The sequence below is a fragment of the Lithobates pipiens genome, unplaced genomic scaffold, assembly GCF_037356315.1.
Source record: "Lithobates pipiens isolate NorthernLeopardFrog02 unplaced genomic scaffold, aLitPip1_a1.2 Scaffold_25, whole genome shotgun sequence".
Taxonomy (NCBI): Eukaryota; Metazoa; Chordata; class Amphibia; order Anura; family Ranidae; genus Lithobates; species Lithobates pipiens.
The window spans coordinates 10,186,118-10,199,637 of record NW_027507787.1 but is presented as its reverse complement, the minus strand read 5'-3'; the positions used below and the strand labels follow the sequence as shown (position 1 = coordinate 10,199,637).

Here is a 13,520-nt window from a genome sequence, read left to right as displayed (position 1 = left end):
CCAGGCTGCGTGCTCGGATAAGGGTCTGGGATGGATTCTGTGGGTCCTCCCGCCCCAATTTTTTTTTGGCGTGGGGTTCCCTTCTCAGGATTCATACCAGGCTCTTTTGGTATGCTTGGATCAAAGTCGGATCCCGTTTATTGAAGTCGGACATGAAGTCGTAGGACAAAGTCGGTTCGGAAGTCGCCCGACTTCCATGTCGGAGCAGTGTGAACCTGGCCTGAAATCCAAAAAAGACGCTTTCACTACATTTCAGCCCTGGCACAAAAGGACCAGCTGACATCAGCTCTGCAATTCTGTCGTTAACACAGGGGTCAGTGTTGATGAGGAAAAGGTTGGGAATCACTCTATAATGCTGACTGAGTTAGAATGACAGACTGGAAGCTTTAAAAAGGAAGGGTCAATTCTTGAAATCATTGTTCTTCCTCTTAACCATGGTTACCTGCAAGGAACATGCAGTAATCATTGCTTTGCACAAAAAGGGATTCCCAGGCAAGGATATCACTGCTACAAAGATTGCACCTAAATCAACCATTTATTAGTAGATCAGCAAGAACAAATAGAGAGGTTCAACTGTTAAGACTAAGGCTTTAGGGCACCCAAGAAAGTCCAGCAAGCACCAGGATCATCTCCTACAGTTGATTCAGCTGCAGGATCGGGGCACCACCAGTGCAGAGCTTGCTCAGGAATGGCAGCAGGCAGGTGCGAGTGCGTCTGCACACACAGTGAGGTGAAGACTTTTGGAGGATGGCCTGGTGTCAAGGAGGGCATCAAAGAAGCCACTTCTCTCCAGGAAAAACCATCAGGGACAGTCTGATATTCTGAAAAAGTTACAGGGATTGGACTGCTGAGAACTGGTGAAGTCATTTTCTTTGATGAATCCCCTTTCTGATCGTATGGGGCATCTGGAGAAGAAAAGGCGAGGGCTATCATCAGTCCTGTGTCTTGCCAACTGTAAAACATCCTGGAGAACATTCATGTGTGGGGTTGCTTCTCAGCCAAGGGAGTGGGCTCACTCACAATTTTGTCTAAGAACATGAATGTTCTTTATAAAGAATAGTACAAAAAAAAAACATCCTCCGAGAGCAACTTCTCCCAACCATACAAAAACAGTTTGGTTGATGAACAATGCCTTTTCCAGGATGATGAATCACCTTGCCATAAAGGCAAAAGTGATAACCAAGTGGCTTGGGGAACAAAACATGGACATTTTGTCCAGGAAACTCCCCAGACCTTAATCCCACTGAGAACTTGTGGTCAATCCTCAAGGCGGGTAAACAAAAAAAATAAAATAAAAGCCACAAATTCTGACAAACTCCAAGCAGGGTGAATTGCAGAGGTCTTGAAAAAGAAGGATCAACACTGCAAATATTGACTCTTTGCATAAACTTGTAATGGTCATTAAAAGCCTTCAACACTTATGAAATGCTTGTAATTATACTTCGGTATACCATAGAAGATACCAAATAGATAATCAACAGGTCGGACTTTTAAGGCATGGAAGCAAATAAGAAAGTAGCAAAAATAGTTTATTAGAAAATATACAATCATATAAAATGATACAATTTGTACATTGAGCCCTTGTGTGTCGCGTCTATGCGTTTCGCCATAAAGGCTTCCTCAGGACACAGAAAAAGGTTCAAAGACGTAGCAAGAGAAAGCAAAATAAATCTCACCATCTGAAATTAGATATATCAGAGTTGAAATTCAAAACAAAGCATATATACATAGACTTTAGCTTCTATATATGCTGCCTGGCTATACTATGTGTCACCAGCATCTACTAAGCTCCATATGGATGGGATTGTGTCCACTATTGGCTGTCCCTATTGATGGTAAAATAGTGAATGAGACCTCTTTCCTGCCCCTGCTATAAGCAACTATTCATTTCTGTTTGGTAGGTATTTTGTTTGTACAATCAGCCTGTAATGTTGTATATCAGGGCTTGATAAATTTGCTTGTAATCTAGGTGCCAGCTAAAAAAGTTAGGAGCCAGGTGGGTAACAACGATCTGGACCTGTCCCTGGCCTGACATGGAGACGAGTGAGGGGGAAGATGCCCCCCCCCCCCCCACCTGTCTCCAAGTCATTGCTCATAGCTCTTAAAAGGGGACTTTTTATTTTTTCAAATGACAAATTATTTTTTAATTGCATTTTTGTGCAAATATGAGATCCAAGTTCTCTCTGACCTCAGATCTCATATTTAAGAGGACCTGTCATGCCTTTTTCTATTACAAAGGATTTTTACATTCCTTGTAATAGGAATAAAAAGTGACACTTCTTTTTTTTTTTTTAAGAACAGTGAAAAAAAAATTAAAATAAAAGTTAAAATAATTAAGAAAAAAAATTAAATAAATATAATGTAACCGTGCCCTGCCCCGCCGAGCTTGCGTGCAGAAGCGAACGCATACGTGAGTAGCGCCCACATATGAAGGCGGTGTTCAAACCACACATGTGAGGTATCGCCACGATCGGTAGAGCGAGAGCACGAATTCTAGCCCTAGACCCTCCTCTAACTCAAAACATGCAACCTGAAGAATTTTTTTTAACGTTGGCTATAGAGATTTTTAAGAGTAAAAATTTGTCGCCATTCCACGAACAGACGCAATTTTGAAGCGTGACATGTTGGGTATCAATTTACTCAGCGTAACATTATCTTTCACAATACAAAAAAAAAAAAAAATTGGGCTAACTTTACTGTTGTCTTATTTTTTAAATTAAATAAATTATTTCCCAAAAAAAAGTACGCTTGTAAGTCCGCTGCGCAAATACGGTGCGACAGGCAGTATTGCAATGACCGCCATATTATTCTCTACGGTGTTAGAATAAAAAAAATGTGTGTGTGTGTGTGTGTATATACACACACACACACACACACACACACACACACACACACATATATATATATATATGGTTCTAATAAAGGGAAGTCAATGGGCAGGTAGTGAAAACAGGCAGGGGAAGCTCCATTAGCATTGCTGGTTGTCATACCAATGGCCACCACAAGAGGGCGCCAGAAGGAAGCATAGGACTGCAGAAGGCGTCAATCACCGGGCATCACGTTCACACAGGGGGGGTTTGCGCACGGAGACAGGATACCCCCCAGCTGTGCTGCTCCAGGTCGCTAATTCTAGTCACAAGTGCGACCTGGAGACCAGGGTTTGTCGAGCCCTGTTGTGTGTAATATATATATATATATAATTTTTTATTTTTTTTTATTTTTTATTATTACACTCAAGTTAAATGGTGTTTATTATTGGTCTTTTTACGTTTCTTTTATGTTAGTACTCATCAGAACGTGCCACTTGCTGTCTACTACTGGAGGTTGACTGTCTCCGTATATTTGGATTTGTCCGTGTTGCTATGACATTTGTACCTGAGGCACAGCCTATTTGAAGATATTTTCACATCTTGTTCTTCCGTCGTTTTTGGCTATGCTTGCCTCCTTGCTTTCTGGATAGTTGAGCACATGCTTTTTAAATGTGACATACAATGCAAAGTCTATGTATATATGCGTTGTTTTGACTTTTAACTCTGATATATCTCATTTCAGATAGTGATATTTATTTTGCTCTCTCTTGCTACGTCTTTGAACCTTTTTCCATGTCCTGAGGAAGCCTTTACTGCGAAATGCGTAAACGCAAAGCACAAGGGCTCAATGTACAAATTGTATCATTTTATATGATTTTTATATTGCTTTGAACTCTGTTATGATATTGTATATGTAGCGGCCATACCCCTTGCAGGGTGGCCTTGACTTATTGGGCTTACCAGTTACCTCCTCTTGGCCTGCTCTTCCACGTCTAGGGGTTCCCAGGGTTGATACCCAACAACTTGAATGCTGACACAAATAAAATCCTTTTGAAAGGTTTTATTTTGCAGTAATAACAGCCAATAACAGTCTCTCGTGGGAACAGAGGGCACGGGCGAAGAACTCAGGCACCTTGAACTGCAGTTCTAGCAAAGTCTCTACTTCCACCTAGGGAGTAGCCACTCGCAGCTGGGTACCTCAAGGCTGAACAGATCTCTAGCCAGAGATCATGGCAATCAGCACGTTGACTCAAATACTTGAAACAATCCTATGAAGGTGTACAAGTTGTAACTAAGGGTGAACAGGAACCCTTTTCCTCAGTACCTGGAACGTTCTCAGTCTCCTCAATGGTACTGGAAAAACGTGAATTCATCAATGTTCTTCCCAACTCAGTAACCAGGCACTTCGGAGGAGGGCCGGCAAGTGGCATCCTGAGAAGAGTCCTCCCCCAGTCACTTCCACAAGCTGTGGCGTCCCTCCAAGCCAAGAGCACACCGGACACCTTGAATCCTCCCTCAGTTACTGCGCCTCGGACCAGCCGGGTCCGAGAATCTGGAACAGACAGATCCCTACCCCAGACCAGGCAGGTCTATTAGGGGTCTTCAACAGGAACATGTTGCGGGGTGTTGAACACCCCGTGACCGGGACCCCTCATGGGCCTACCCTGGTCCTGGAACCAAAACAGACCACACGGGTCCCACAAACTCCTCTCCTCTAAACACGTGACCCACACCTCTTGTACCCCTTCCCAGACACCCCAGCGGGGCGCAGCACTCCCACTGATTGGTTCCGAGAAGGTTGATACTCAAAACGTCCAACCAGGCCTGGTTCTGGCCTGTCATGTGCACCTCACCGTAAACATGACCAGGCAGAACTTCCAACACAGCCTGGCCAGACTGATGCCAAGGCCAACCTATGTAATTAACCCTCAGAACTAGGGATGCACCGAAATTTCGGCCGCCGAATTTCGGCCGCATTTTGCCGAAAGAGAATTCTTGCCGATAATGGCGCCGAAAATCGCGCATGCGCAGTAGCGGTGGGAGAAACTTCGGATGACATCACTCGTTCTGTGGGCGGCTTGCACGTTCCTCGCGGTTAAGACGCCGCACTCGTAAGCACGTTCCCTGCTGAGACGCTGGCACCTTCCCCGCGGACGCTCCTCGTGCTTGTGAGACGCTGCTGGGACCCGAGAGACGCTGCTGGGATCCGAGAGACGGCTTCATAGAGAGCTGCACATACTGAAGTACAACAGTGGGCACTGGGCACTGTCCCTCCTGGATGGCTACCATTACTACTATTCGCCGGTGAGCAATGCATTGCCTTTTTGCCTTAAACTGCCAAACAATCCAACTAATTTATTTTACTATACTACTGAAACTGTCATAGCAGTCAAACAACATGTATTACTTTGTGCCTTTTGTGCCATGCAGTATGGTATATTAATTAAATGTCTTACAGTACATCCTGATGTAGCAAAAAAAAAAAAAATGTAAACTGATTTGAAATGGAATGGCATGCTATTTATTATTCTGTAGTACTAGTATACTATAAAATGTATGCCCTTGTTGTCATTGAATTTGTCATTTGGTATAGTATAGCACACTGACATGACATGATTTATCTTTTTTTTTTTAAAACATGACAGACAGTACGCAATATAATATATAATATTATATTTAACAACTATATATATATTATATATTTTATTGTACAACAAGCACATGAAGTTATAGTATTATATTATACTGCAGAATAGCGCCCAAAAAATTAAATATAGCATGAAATTGCAATTTGCATGCAAGCAATCCATTCCATTTGCAATGAAATTTAATCAGTGCAATTATATTATCTTTTGGTACAAGTCAGGATATATACTGCAGTGCAGACATATTAACTACCTTGCATGGCAAGAGCTGCAGCGTTTAAAAAAAAAAGTGATAGTTTGTTATTATTTTTTAAAGCTGCCTCCTGGGGTTTAGCTTTAAAATTAATTTCGTCCTTTTTTTTTCTTTTCCCCCTCAGATTTCACTCCCACTATAGATCATTCTATGCTATTATTCTGCGCTACCAGCAAAGGTGGACCATGTCTGCAGTGTGGAAATATTTTAAAGTTTCTGATAAAGACCCCAAATTTGCTCAGCAGAAATTTCAAGAGGGGGTACAGTGCCAAGGCATTTTTCAACAACAGGTTTGATACACCATCTGAAAACACAACATCCAGTTCAGCATTCAGATTACAAGAAAACAGTGCCACTTCCAAAAAGTGACTCAGGCTCAACACCATCTGTGGCCACGGTCTTTGAAAAGGTTAAAAAATTTGCAAGTGACAGTCCCAAAGCCATAACAGATAAAATTATGGAATTTATTGCATTAGACGACCAGCCATTCTCTGTTGTGGAGGACATTGGATTCTGTAGGCTTATGCAACATATTGAGCCGCGTTACTCACTACCAAGCAGACGCTACTTTGCAGATACCTGTCTACCTGAATTGTTTTGCAGTGTTAGAAAACACATTCAAGAGCTCATGACTACCGACATCATAGCAATCAGTTTTACTACCGACATTTGGAGTTCAGACGTCAGTCCAACGAGCATGCTTAGCCTGACAGCGCAGTGGATAGATGACAAATTTCAATTGCAAAACATCCTACTTAACGCACGTGAGTTTGTTGGATCACATACTGCAGCAGCAATAGCTGACACTTTAAAATCCATGCTTGACACTTGGCACATTGAGAAGTCTAAAGTGCATTTGATTGTACGAGATAATGCGCGGAACATGGCAAAGGCAATGGAGGACAGTGAACTTAAAAGCATACCGTGTATGGCACGCACGCTGCAATTGGCTGTGAATGAAGGATTGCTGAGTCAGCGCACCATATCTGATATTGTATCAAAAGGAAGAAAAATTGTGGGTCACTTTAAGCATTCTCCACTTGCTTATTCCAGATTACAAGCTTTGCAGATACAGTTTGGAATGCCACCGAAACGACTGCAGCAAGATGTAGCCACTCGTTGGAACAGCACCTACTATATGCTGCAAAGTCTTTTTGAACAAAAGCGTGTTTTAGCTGCATACATTGCAGATTACGAGCTGCCGGCAACACTGAGTGCACATCAGTGGATGTTAGTTGAAAATAGTTTGTCTCTTCTATCTCCATTTGAACAGTTAACAAAAGAAATAAGCTCAACTAATGCTTCCATTTCTGAAGTTATTCCCTTGATTGCCGCACTGAAGCGTCTGCTAGGAAAAGAGATAGAAACAGACCATGGCGTAAAAACGTCTAAAACCACTCTACTGGAGGCTGTTACCAACCGGTTTCAAGACACCGAGTCCAACCCTCTGTACTGCATTGCAACAGTTCTAGATCCTCGATTTAAAGAGCATTATTTTAATGTTGAGAAAAAGCAGCGTGCACGGGAAATGATACAAGCACAAATGGAGGTGGTGGAAGCATCCGGTGAAGGAGTTTTGAGGTGTAGCACAGAGGAACGTGAGAAGAAACGGTTGCATACAAGTGAAGAGGAACACGCTCCCTCCATATCTGATATGTTTGAAGAAATTTTACATGAATGCACCCCGGTCCATAGCAGTGCAACAACAAGTGCAGCTACCCAACAGCTGGACATTTATTTAGCTGAACAGCCTATCGCCAGAAGTGACAATCCCCTTGTGTACTGGCGCATCAACAAACAACGTTTTCCTTTGCTTGCACAGATTGCACGCAGATATTTATCTGCCCCAAGCACCAGTACAGAGAGTGAGAGACTATTCAGTCTAGCATCTCATATTCTTGACGAGAAGAGAAACCGTCTCTCCTGTGAGAAAGCGGAGCAACTTTTGTTCTTAAAGCTAAATCTGCCACTTATACTGAAATAGATTTATAAATCCGTAGCATAGACCAATTCCTTTACCATGTTGTTGAACATAGTAAATGAATTGGCATTGGACTGTGCTATTTGGACAATTGGAACATACAACATAGTATGACTGACTACCAGTATGTTCCAGTTGTCTAGTTGTGCCATACTGCCATTAGTTGTTTGTTCATTGTAGTAGTTCTACAGTTTTTGCACTTCTTCAATTTAAGAGATCTCCAGTTTTAGTACTGTACACAGTCACACACATCATACATAGTTTGTTGCTGTTGGGCCAAACTATATCTCTCTCTCCCTAAGCTTTCAGCCCGCTGCATGGCAGCAAAACTGTATGTCCTGTATTTGTGGCTGTCCACATATTCCAGTACTATACACTATACCACACTGTGTTCCAGATATGGGCAGAGACCTCCAGAAACAGACTAGTCTACATTGCTTGCTGTGATTGCCCGAGCACCGCTGCTGTAGACCAGACTGTAGACTGTGTTCCAGGATGTCTCTGCTCATACCTGGGGGCCGGAAAACAGTGTGGTCTACTGTATGACTGTGTATGTAACCCGCAGCTACATATATACACTTTTATCGCACATGCAGCCGCTGACACCTTAGGGAGAGAACTTAGGGGGGAAAAAATAAATTACTACAGTTCTCTCAGGTTGGAAAATATTTATTGCATTTAGCATACTTATATATTACTGTGAAACAGAATAACAGCCTTCTGCCATTGTTATTCTTTATAGTTTGTTGTTGGGACAAAACTGTCAGTCATTGATTGTCTCTCCCTAAGCTTTCAGCCCGCTGCATGTGCAAAACTGTATGTCCTGTATCTGTGGCTGTCTACATATTCCAGTACTATACACTATACCACACTGTGTTCCAGATATGGGCAGAGACTTCCAGAAACAGACTAGTCTACATTGCTTGCTGTGATTGCCCGAACACCGCTGCTGTAGACCAGACTGTAGACTGTGTTCCAGGATGTCTCTGCTCATACCCGGGGGCCGGAAAACAGTGTGGTCTACTGTATGACTGTGTGTGTAACCCGCAGCTACATACATACACTTTTATCGCACATGCAGCCGCTGACACCTTAGGGAGAGATAACTGAATTACTACTAGTTCTTCTGGTTTAAGTTGAAAATTAATAAAGTCTAAGACATTAAGTCTTCTTAGACTTAGTCGTTTTATTTTTATATTATTTTATTTCATTTTTTTTATTTATTTTGTTATGGTTCAATGTGCACTGACTGCAGTCTACACTGTAGGATATGCGGTAGTAATTTATCATTTAATTTTGTATTTTATTTGATTTTATGATTTTATCTTCTGTGTCCACTGTCCAATTTATTTGGGTTGCTTTATTAAAGTACTGTTATTTTCCATTACTGGACTATTCTTTTATTCATAAAATTAATGATTCAGTTGAATATGAATACTATAATGAATAATACTATATGAGGCGATTTTATATATCTTTTTTTTTTTTTTTTTTTTTTTTTATATATATAAAAAAAAGCCATTTTCGGTTTCGGTGCTGTTTCGGTATCGGTTTCGGCCTAGTGTATTTTTCATTTTCGGTATCGGTTTCGGTTTTTGGCCTAGTGTATTTTTCATTTTCGGTATTGGTTTCGGCACCAAAAAACCCATTCGGTGCATCCCTACTCAGAACCCCACTACTGTTCTGAGGCAAAAACTAAATTTACATGCGTATGACACTTTGTCCAAATGTCATCCTCTACACATTTTCTAATAAACTACTTTTGTTACTTTCTTATTTGCTTCCATGCCTTAAAAGTGTGACCTGTTGATATCTATTGGGTATATTCTTTGTTTTCCCTTTATATATATACACAAATGGGCACTGTGGGTGCTCCCTCCTTTTTCCCTATTTCGGTATACCATAGTAACATCTGACATAAAGATCTAAAAATACTAAAGCAGCAAGATTTGTGAAAATATATATTATATATTTTTTTTTTTTTCCATATATTTGTCATTCTCAAAACTTTTGGCCACGGCTGCAAAAAAGCAGGATGCGGGATGACCTCATAGGTCTTCCGCTGATCTTCTCCCATCCAATCATAATGGGGTGAGGGACATGTGATGTCCCCATTGTCAGTTGTCTCCATGACATTGAAGCACTGTCACTGGCCTAGCAGACATCTGCCATTGTTATCCCCTCACACAGCACACAAGACAACCTCCTGCTGTGCCTCCTCTGCTTCCCACCAGCAGCCATCTTCTGTTACTATAGGAACACCTGGAGAAGCGTCATTCTAGAAGATCACATCCGCTGGTGAGGTGAATAAGGTGCTGGTCAGGGAAGACCCAGTGAGGGACATGAACTGACTGAAATATCACCCCACAGACACAAGTCAGAGATTCTGCTGCATGAGATGCCCCCCTGTAATGGCATAACCCCTCCCCAGAACACCCCGCCACCTCCCCCATGGCACACTGACAAAGACAGCACCAAGCACACACCATACCGAGAAACACACACCCCCCCAGCTCACCATTCTCCGTCTTTCTCCTTCTGCAACCCAATGGCAATACGTCACACGCATCGCTCGGATTCCATAGGCGGAGCTTCCCGGAAAAGAATGCACAATTGAGAACGAGTCTTGATACGCAGCGAAGAGCCACGTGACATGACTACAGCCAATGGGGTGGGGTGTTTTTTTTGCAGTTTCCGTAGGAGGGTAAGGTGAGGTAACAGGTGACCGGAACGGGGTCCAGTGGAGACGGAAGTTTCCGGAAGTTGATATCTGTGGTACATCATGGAGAAGCCCCCGATCCAGCAGGGAATTGTGTGCGGGCCGTGGGAAATGAAGGACAGGCTGGGCACTGGAGGCTTTGGGAATGTGTGTCTGTTCCAGAACAGGGTATGTATGTGTGTGTGTCAAGGGGGGGGGGCGGGGAAGGGATATAGTCTGTGAGAACTTATTGCAAAGATGTGCCTACCATTACATGGAGCTTTACAAGCAACTTTCTGTAGATTTTAATAAATGAAAACACATTTCCTTATCTCTTTTATGTAAAGAATACTGAAATAAAATGAGGCGGTATAACATACAATTATTATACAGGATTTATATGGCACCGACAGTTTACGCAGCGCTTTACAACTTGAGGGTAGACTGTACAAATATAATACACTTTAATACAGTAGGAATCAGAGGGACTTGCTCCTTAGAGCTTACAATCTAACAATGGCTTTAATAATTGCCAATACCTATAACCTGAAAGCCAATGCAGTTTTAAGCAGCAGGAATTGATAAAAATCAGCTTCCAGGTCAGGCTAGGGAGAGAGCTGAGATATCCCGGGTCAGGCTAGGGAGAGAGCTGAGATATGCCGGGTCAGGCTAGGGAGAGAGCTGAGATATGCCGGGTCAGGCTAGGGAGAGAGCTGAGATATGCCGGGTCAGGCTAGGGAGAGAGGCGAGATATCCCAGGTCAGGGTAGGGAGAGAGGCGAGATATCCCAGGTCAGGCTAGGGAGAGAGGCGAGATATCCCAGGTCAGGGTAGGGAGAGAGGCGAGATATCCCGGGTCAGGCTAGGGAGAGAGGCGAGATATCCCGGGTCAGGCTAGGGAGAGAGGCGAGATATGCCGGGTCAGGCTAGGGAGAGAGCTGAGATATCCCGGGTCAGGCTAGGGAGAGAGGCGAGATATCCCGGGTCAGGCTAGGGAGAGAGGCGAGTTATCCCGGGTCAGGCTAGGGAGAGAGGCGAGTTATCCCGGGTCAGGCTAGGGAGTGAGGCGAGATATCCCGGGTCAGGCTAGGGAGAGAGGCTAGTTATCCCGGGTCAGGCTAGGGAGAGAGGCGAGTTATCCCGGGTCAGGCTAGGGAGTGAGGCGAGTTATCCCGGGTCAGGCTAGGGAGAGAGGCGAGTTATCCCGGGTCAGGCTAGGGAGAGAGGCGAGTTATCCCGGGTCAGGCTAGGGAGAGAGGCGAGTTATCCCGGGTCAGGCTAGGGAGAGAGGCGAGATATCCCGGGTCAGGCTAGGGAGAGAGGCGAGATATCCCGGGTCAGGCTAGGGAGAGAGGCGAGTTATCCCGGGTCAGGCTAGGGAGAGAGGCGAGTTATCCCGGGTCAGGCTAGGGAGAGAGGCGAGTTATCCCGGGTCAGGCTAGGGAGAGAGGCAAGTTATCCCGGGTCAGGCTAGGGAGAGAGCCGAGATATCCCGGGTCAGGCTAGGGAGAGAGGCGAGATATCCCGGGTCAGGCTAGGGAGAGAGGCGAGATATCCCGGGTCAGGCTAGGGAGAGAGGCGAGATATCCCGGGTCAGGCCAGGGAGAGAGGCGAGATATCCCGAGTCAGGCCAGGGAGAGAGGCGAGATATCCCCGGTCAGGCCAGGGAGAGAGGCGAGATATCCCGGGTCAGGCCAGGGAGAGAGGCGAGATATCCCGGGTCAGGCCAGGGAGAGAGGCGAGATATCCCGGGTCAGGCCAGGGAGAGAGGCGAGATATCCCGGGTCAGGCCAGGGAGAGAGGCGAGATATCCCGGGTCAGGCCAGGGAGAGAGGCGAGATATCCCGGGTCAGGCCAGGGAGAGAGGCGAGATATCCCGGGTCAGGCCAGGGAGAGAGGCGAGATATCCCGGGTCAGGCCAGGGAGAGAGGCGAGATATCCCGGGTCAGGCCAGGGAGAGAGGCGAGATATCCCGGGTCAGGCCAGGGAGAGAGGCGAGATATCCCGGGTCAGGCCAGGGAGAGAGGCGAGATATCCCGGGTCAGGCCAGGGAGAGAGGCGAGATATCCCGGGTCAGGCCAGGGAGAGAGGCGAGATATCCCGGGTCAGGCCAGGGAGAGAGGCGAGATATCCCGGGTCAGGCCAGGGAGAGAGGCGAGATATCCCGGGTCAGGCCAGGGAGAGAGGCGAGATATCCCGGGTCAGGCCAGGGAGAGAGGCGAGATATCCCGGGTCAGGCCAGGGAGAGAGGCGAGATATCCCGGGTCAGGCCAGGGAGAGAGGCGAGATATCTTGGTTCAGGGTAGGAGAGAGGTGACATAACCCAGGTCAGGGTGGGAAAGGAAGTTAACATATCCTGGGTCAGGGTAGGGAGGGAGGTGACATATAAGGGTTCAGTATAGGGAGGGGGGGGATACATCCTGGGGTCAGGGTAGAGGGGGTAGCACATCCTGGGGTCAGGGTAGGGAGGGGGGGAGACATATCCTGGGGTCAGGGTAGGGAGGGGGAGACATATCCTGGGGTCAGGGTAGGGAGGGGGGGAGACATATCCTGAGGTCAAGGTAGGCAAGGGGGTGACATATCCTGAGGTCAGGGTAGGCAAGGGGGTGACATATCCTGAGGTCAGGGTAGGCAAGGGGGTGACATATCCTGAGGTCAGGGTAGGGAGAGGGGTGACATATCCTGGGGCAAGGTAGGGAGAGAAGGAACATATCCTGGGTCAAGGTAGGCAGGGAGGTGACTTATCCAGAGCTCGGGGTAAGGATTGGGGTGACATATCCTAGGATCAGGGTAAGGAGGGAGGTAACATATCCTGGGGTCAGGGTAGGATGGGGAGAATGGTGACATATCCTGAGTCAATGTATGGACAGAAGTGATATATCACGGGTCAGGGTAGGGAAGGAGAGATTACATATTTTTGGTCAGGGTAGGGAGGGAGAGGTGACATATCGTGTGTCAGGGTAGGGAGAGAGGTGGCATATCATGGGTCAGGGTAGGGAGAGAGGTGACATATTGTGGGTCAGGAAGAGAGCTAACATATCGTGGGTCAGGGTAGAGAGAGAGAGGTCACATATCCTAGGTCAGGGTAGGGTGAGAGGTGACATATCCTGGGAGCAGGGTAGGGAGGGGGGTGA

At 45.6% G+C, this 13,520-nt stretch overlaps 1 protein-coding gene and 1 long non-coding RNA gene across 3 annotated transcripts in view; one reads left to right on the top strand and one right to left on the bottom strand.

The window, feature by feature from the left end:
* Window positions 1-10,318, bottom strand: part of LOC143930092 (uncharacterized) — a 110,613-nt gene extending 100,295 nt beyond the window's left edge. Inside the window, exon 1 of the long non-coding RNA XR_013262706.1 lies at window positions 10,208-10,318. This is a non-coding gene — a long non-coding RNA (uncharacterized LOC143930092). The remainder of the gene's footprint in view (window positions 1-10,207) is intronic.
* Window positions 10,319-10,395: 77 nt separating this feature from the next.
* The window catches only part of CHUK (component of inhibitor of nuclear factor kappa B kinase complex), a 72,048-nt gene continuing 68,923 nt past the window's right edge, over window positions 10,396-13,520 (top strand). For both annotated transcript variants that reach the window (XM_077454050.1, XM_077454049.1), the window contains exon 1: window positions 10,396-10,576. In XM_077454050.1, the coding sequence (XP_077310176.1) occupies window positions 10,472-10,576 (105 nt within the window). In that variant the 5' untranslated portion in view covers window positions 10,396-10,471. The remainder of the gene's footprint in view (window positions 10,577-13,520) is intronic.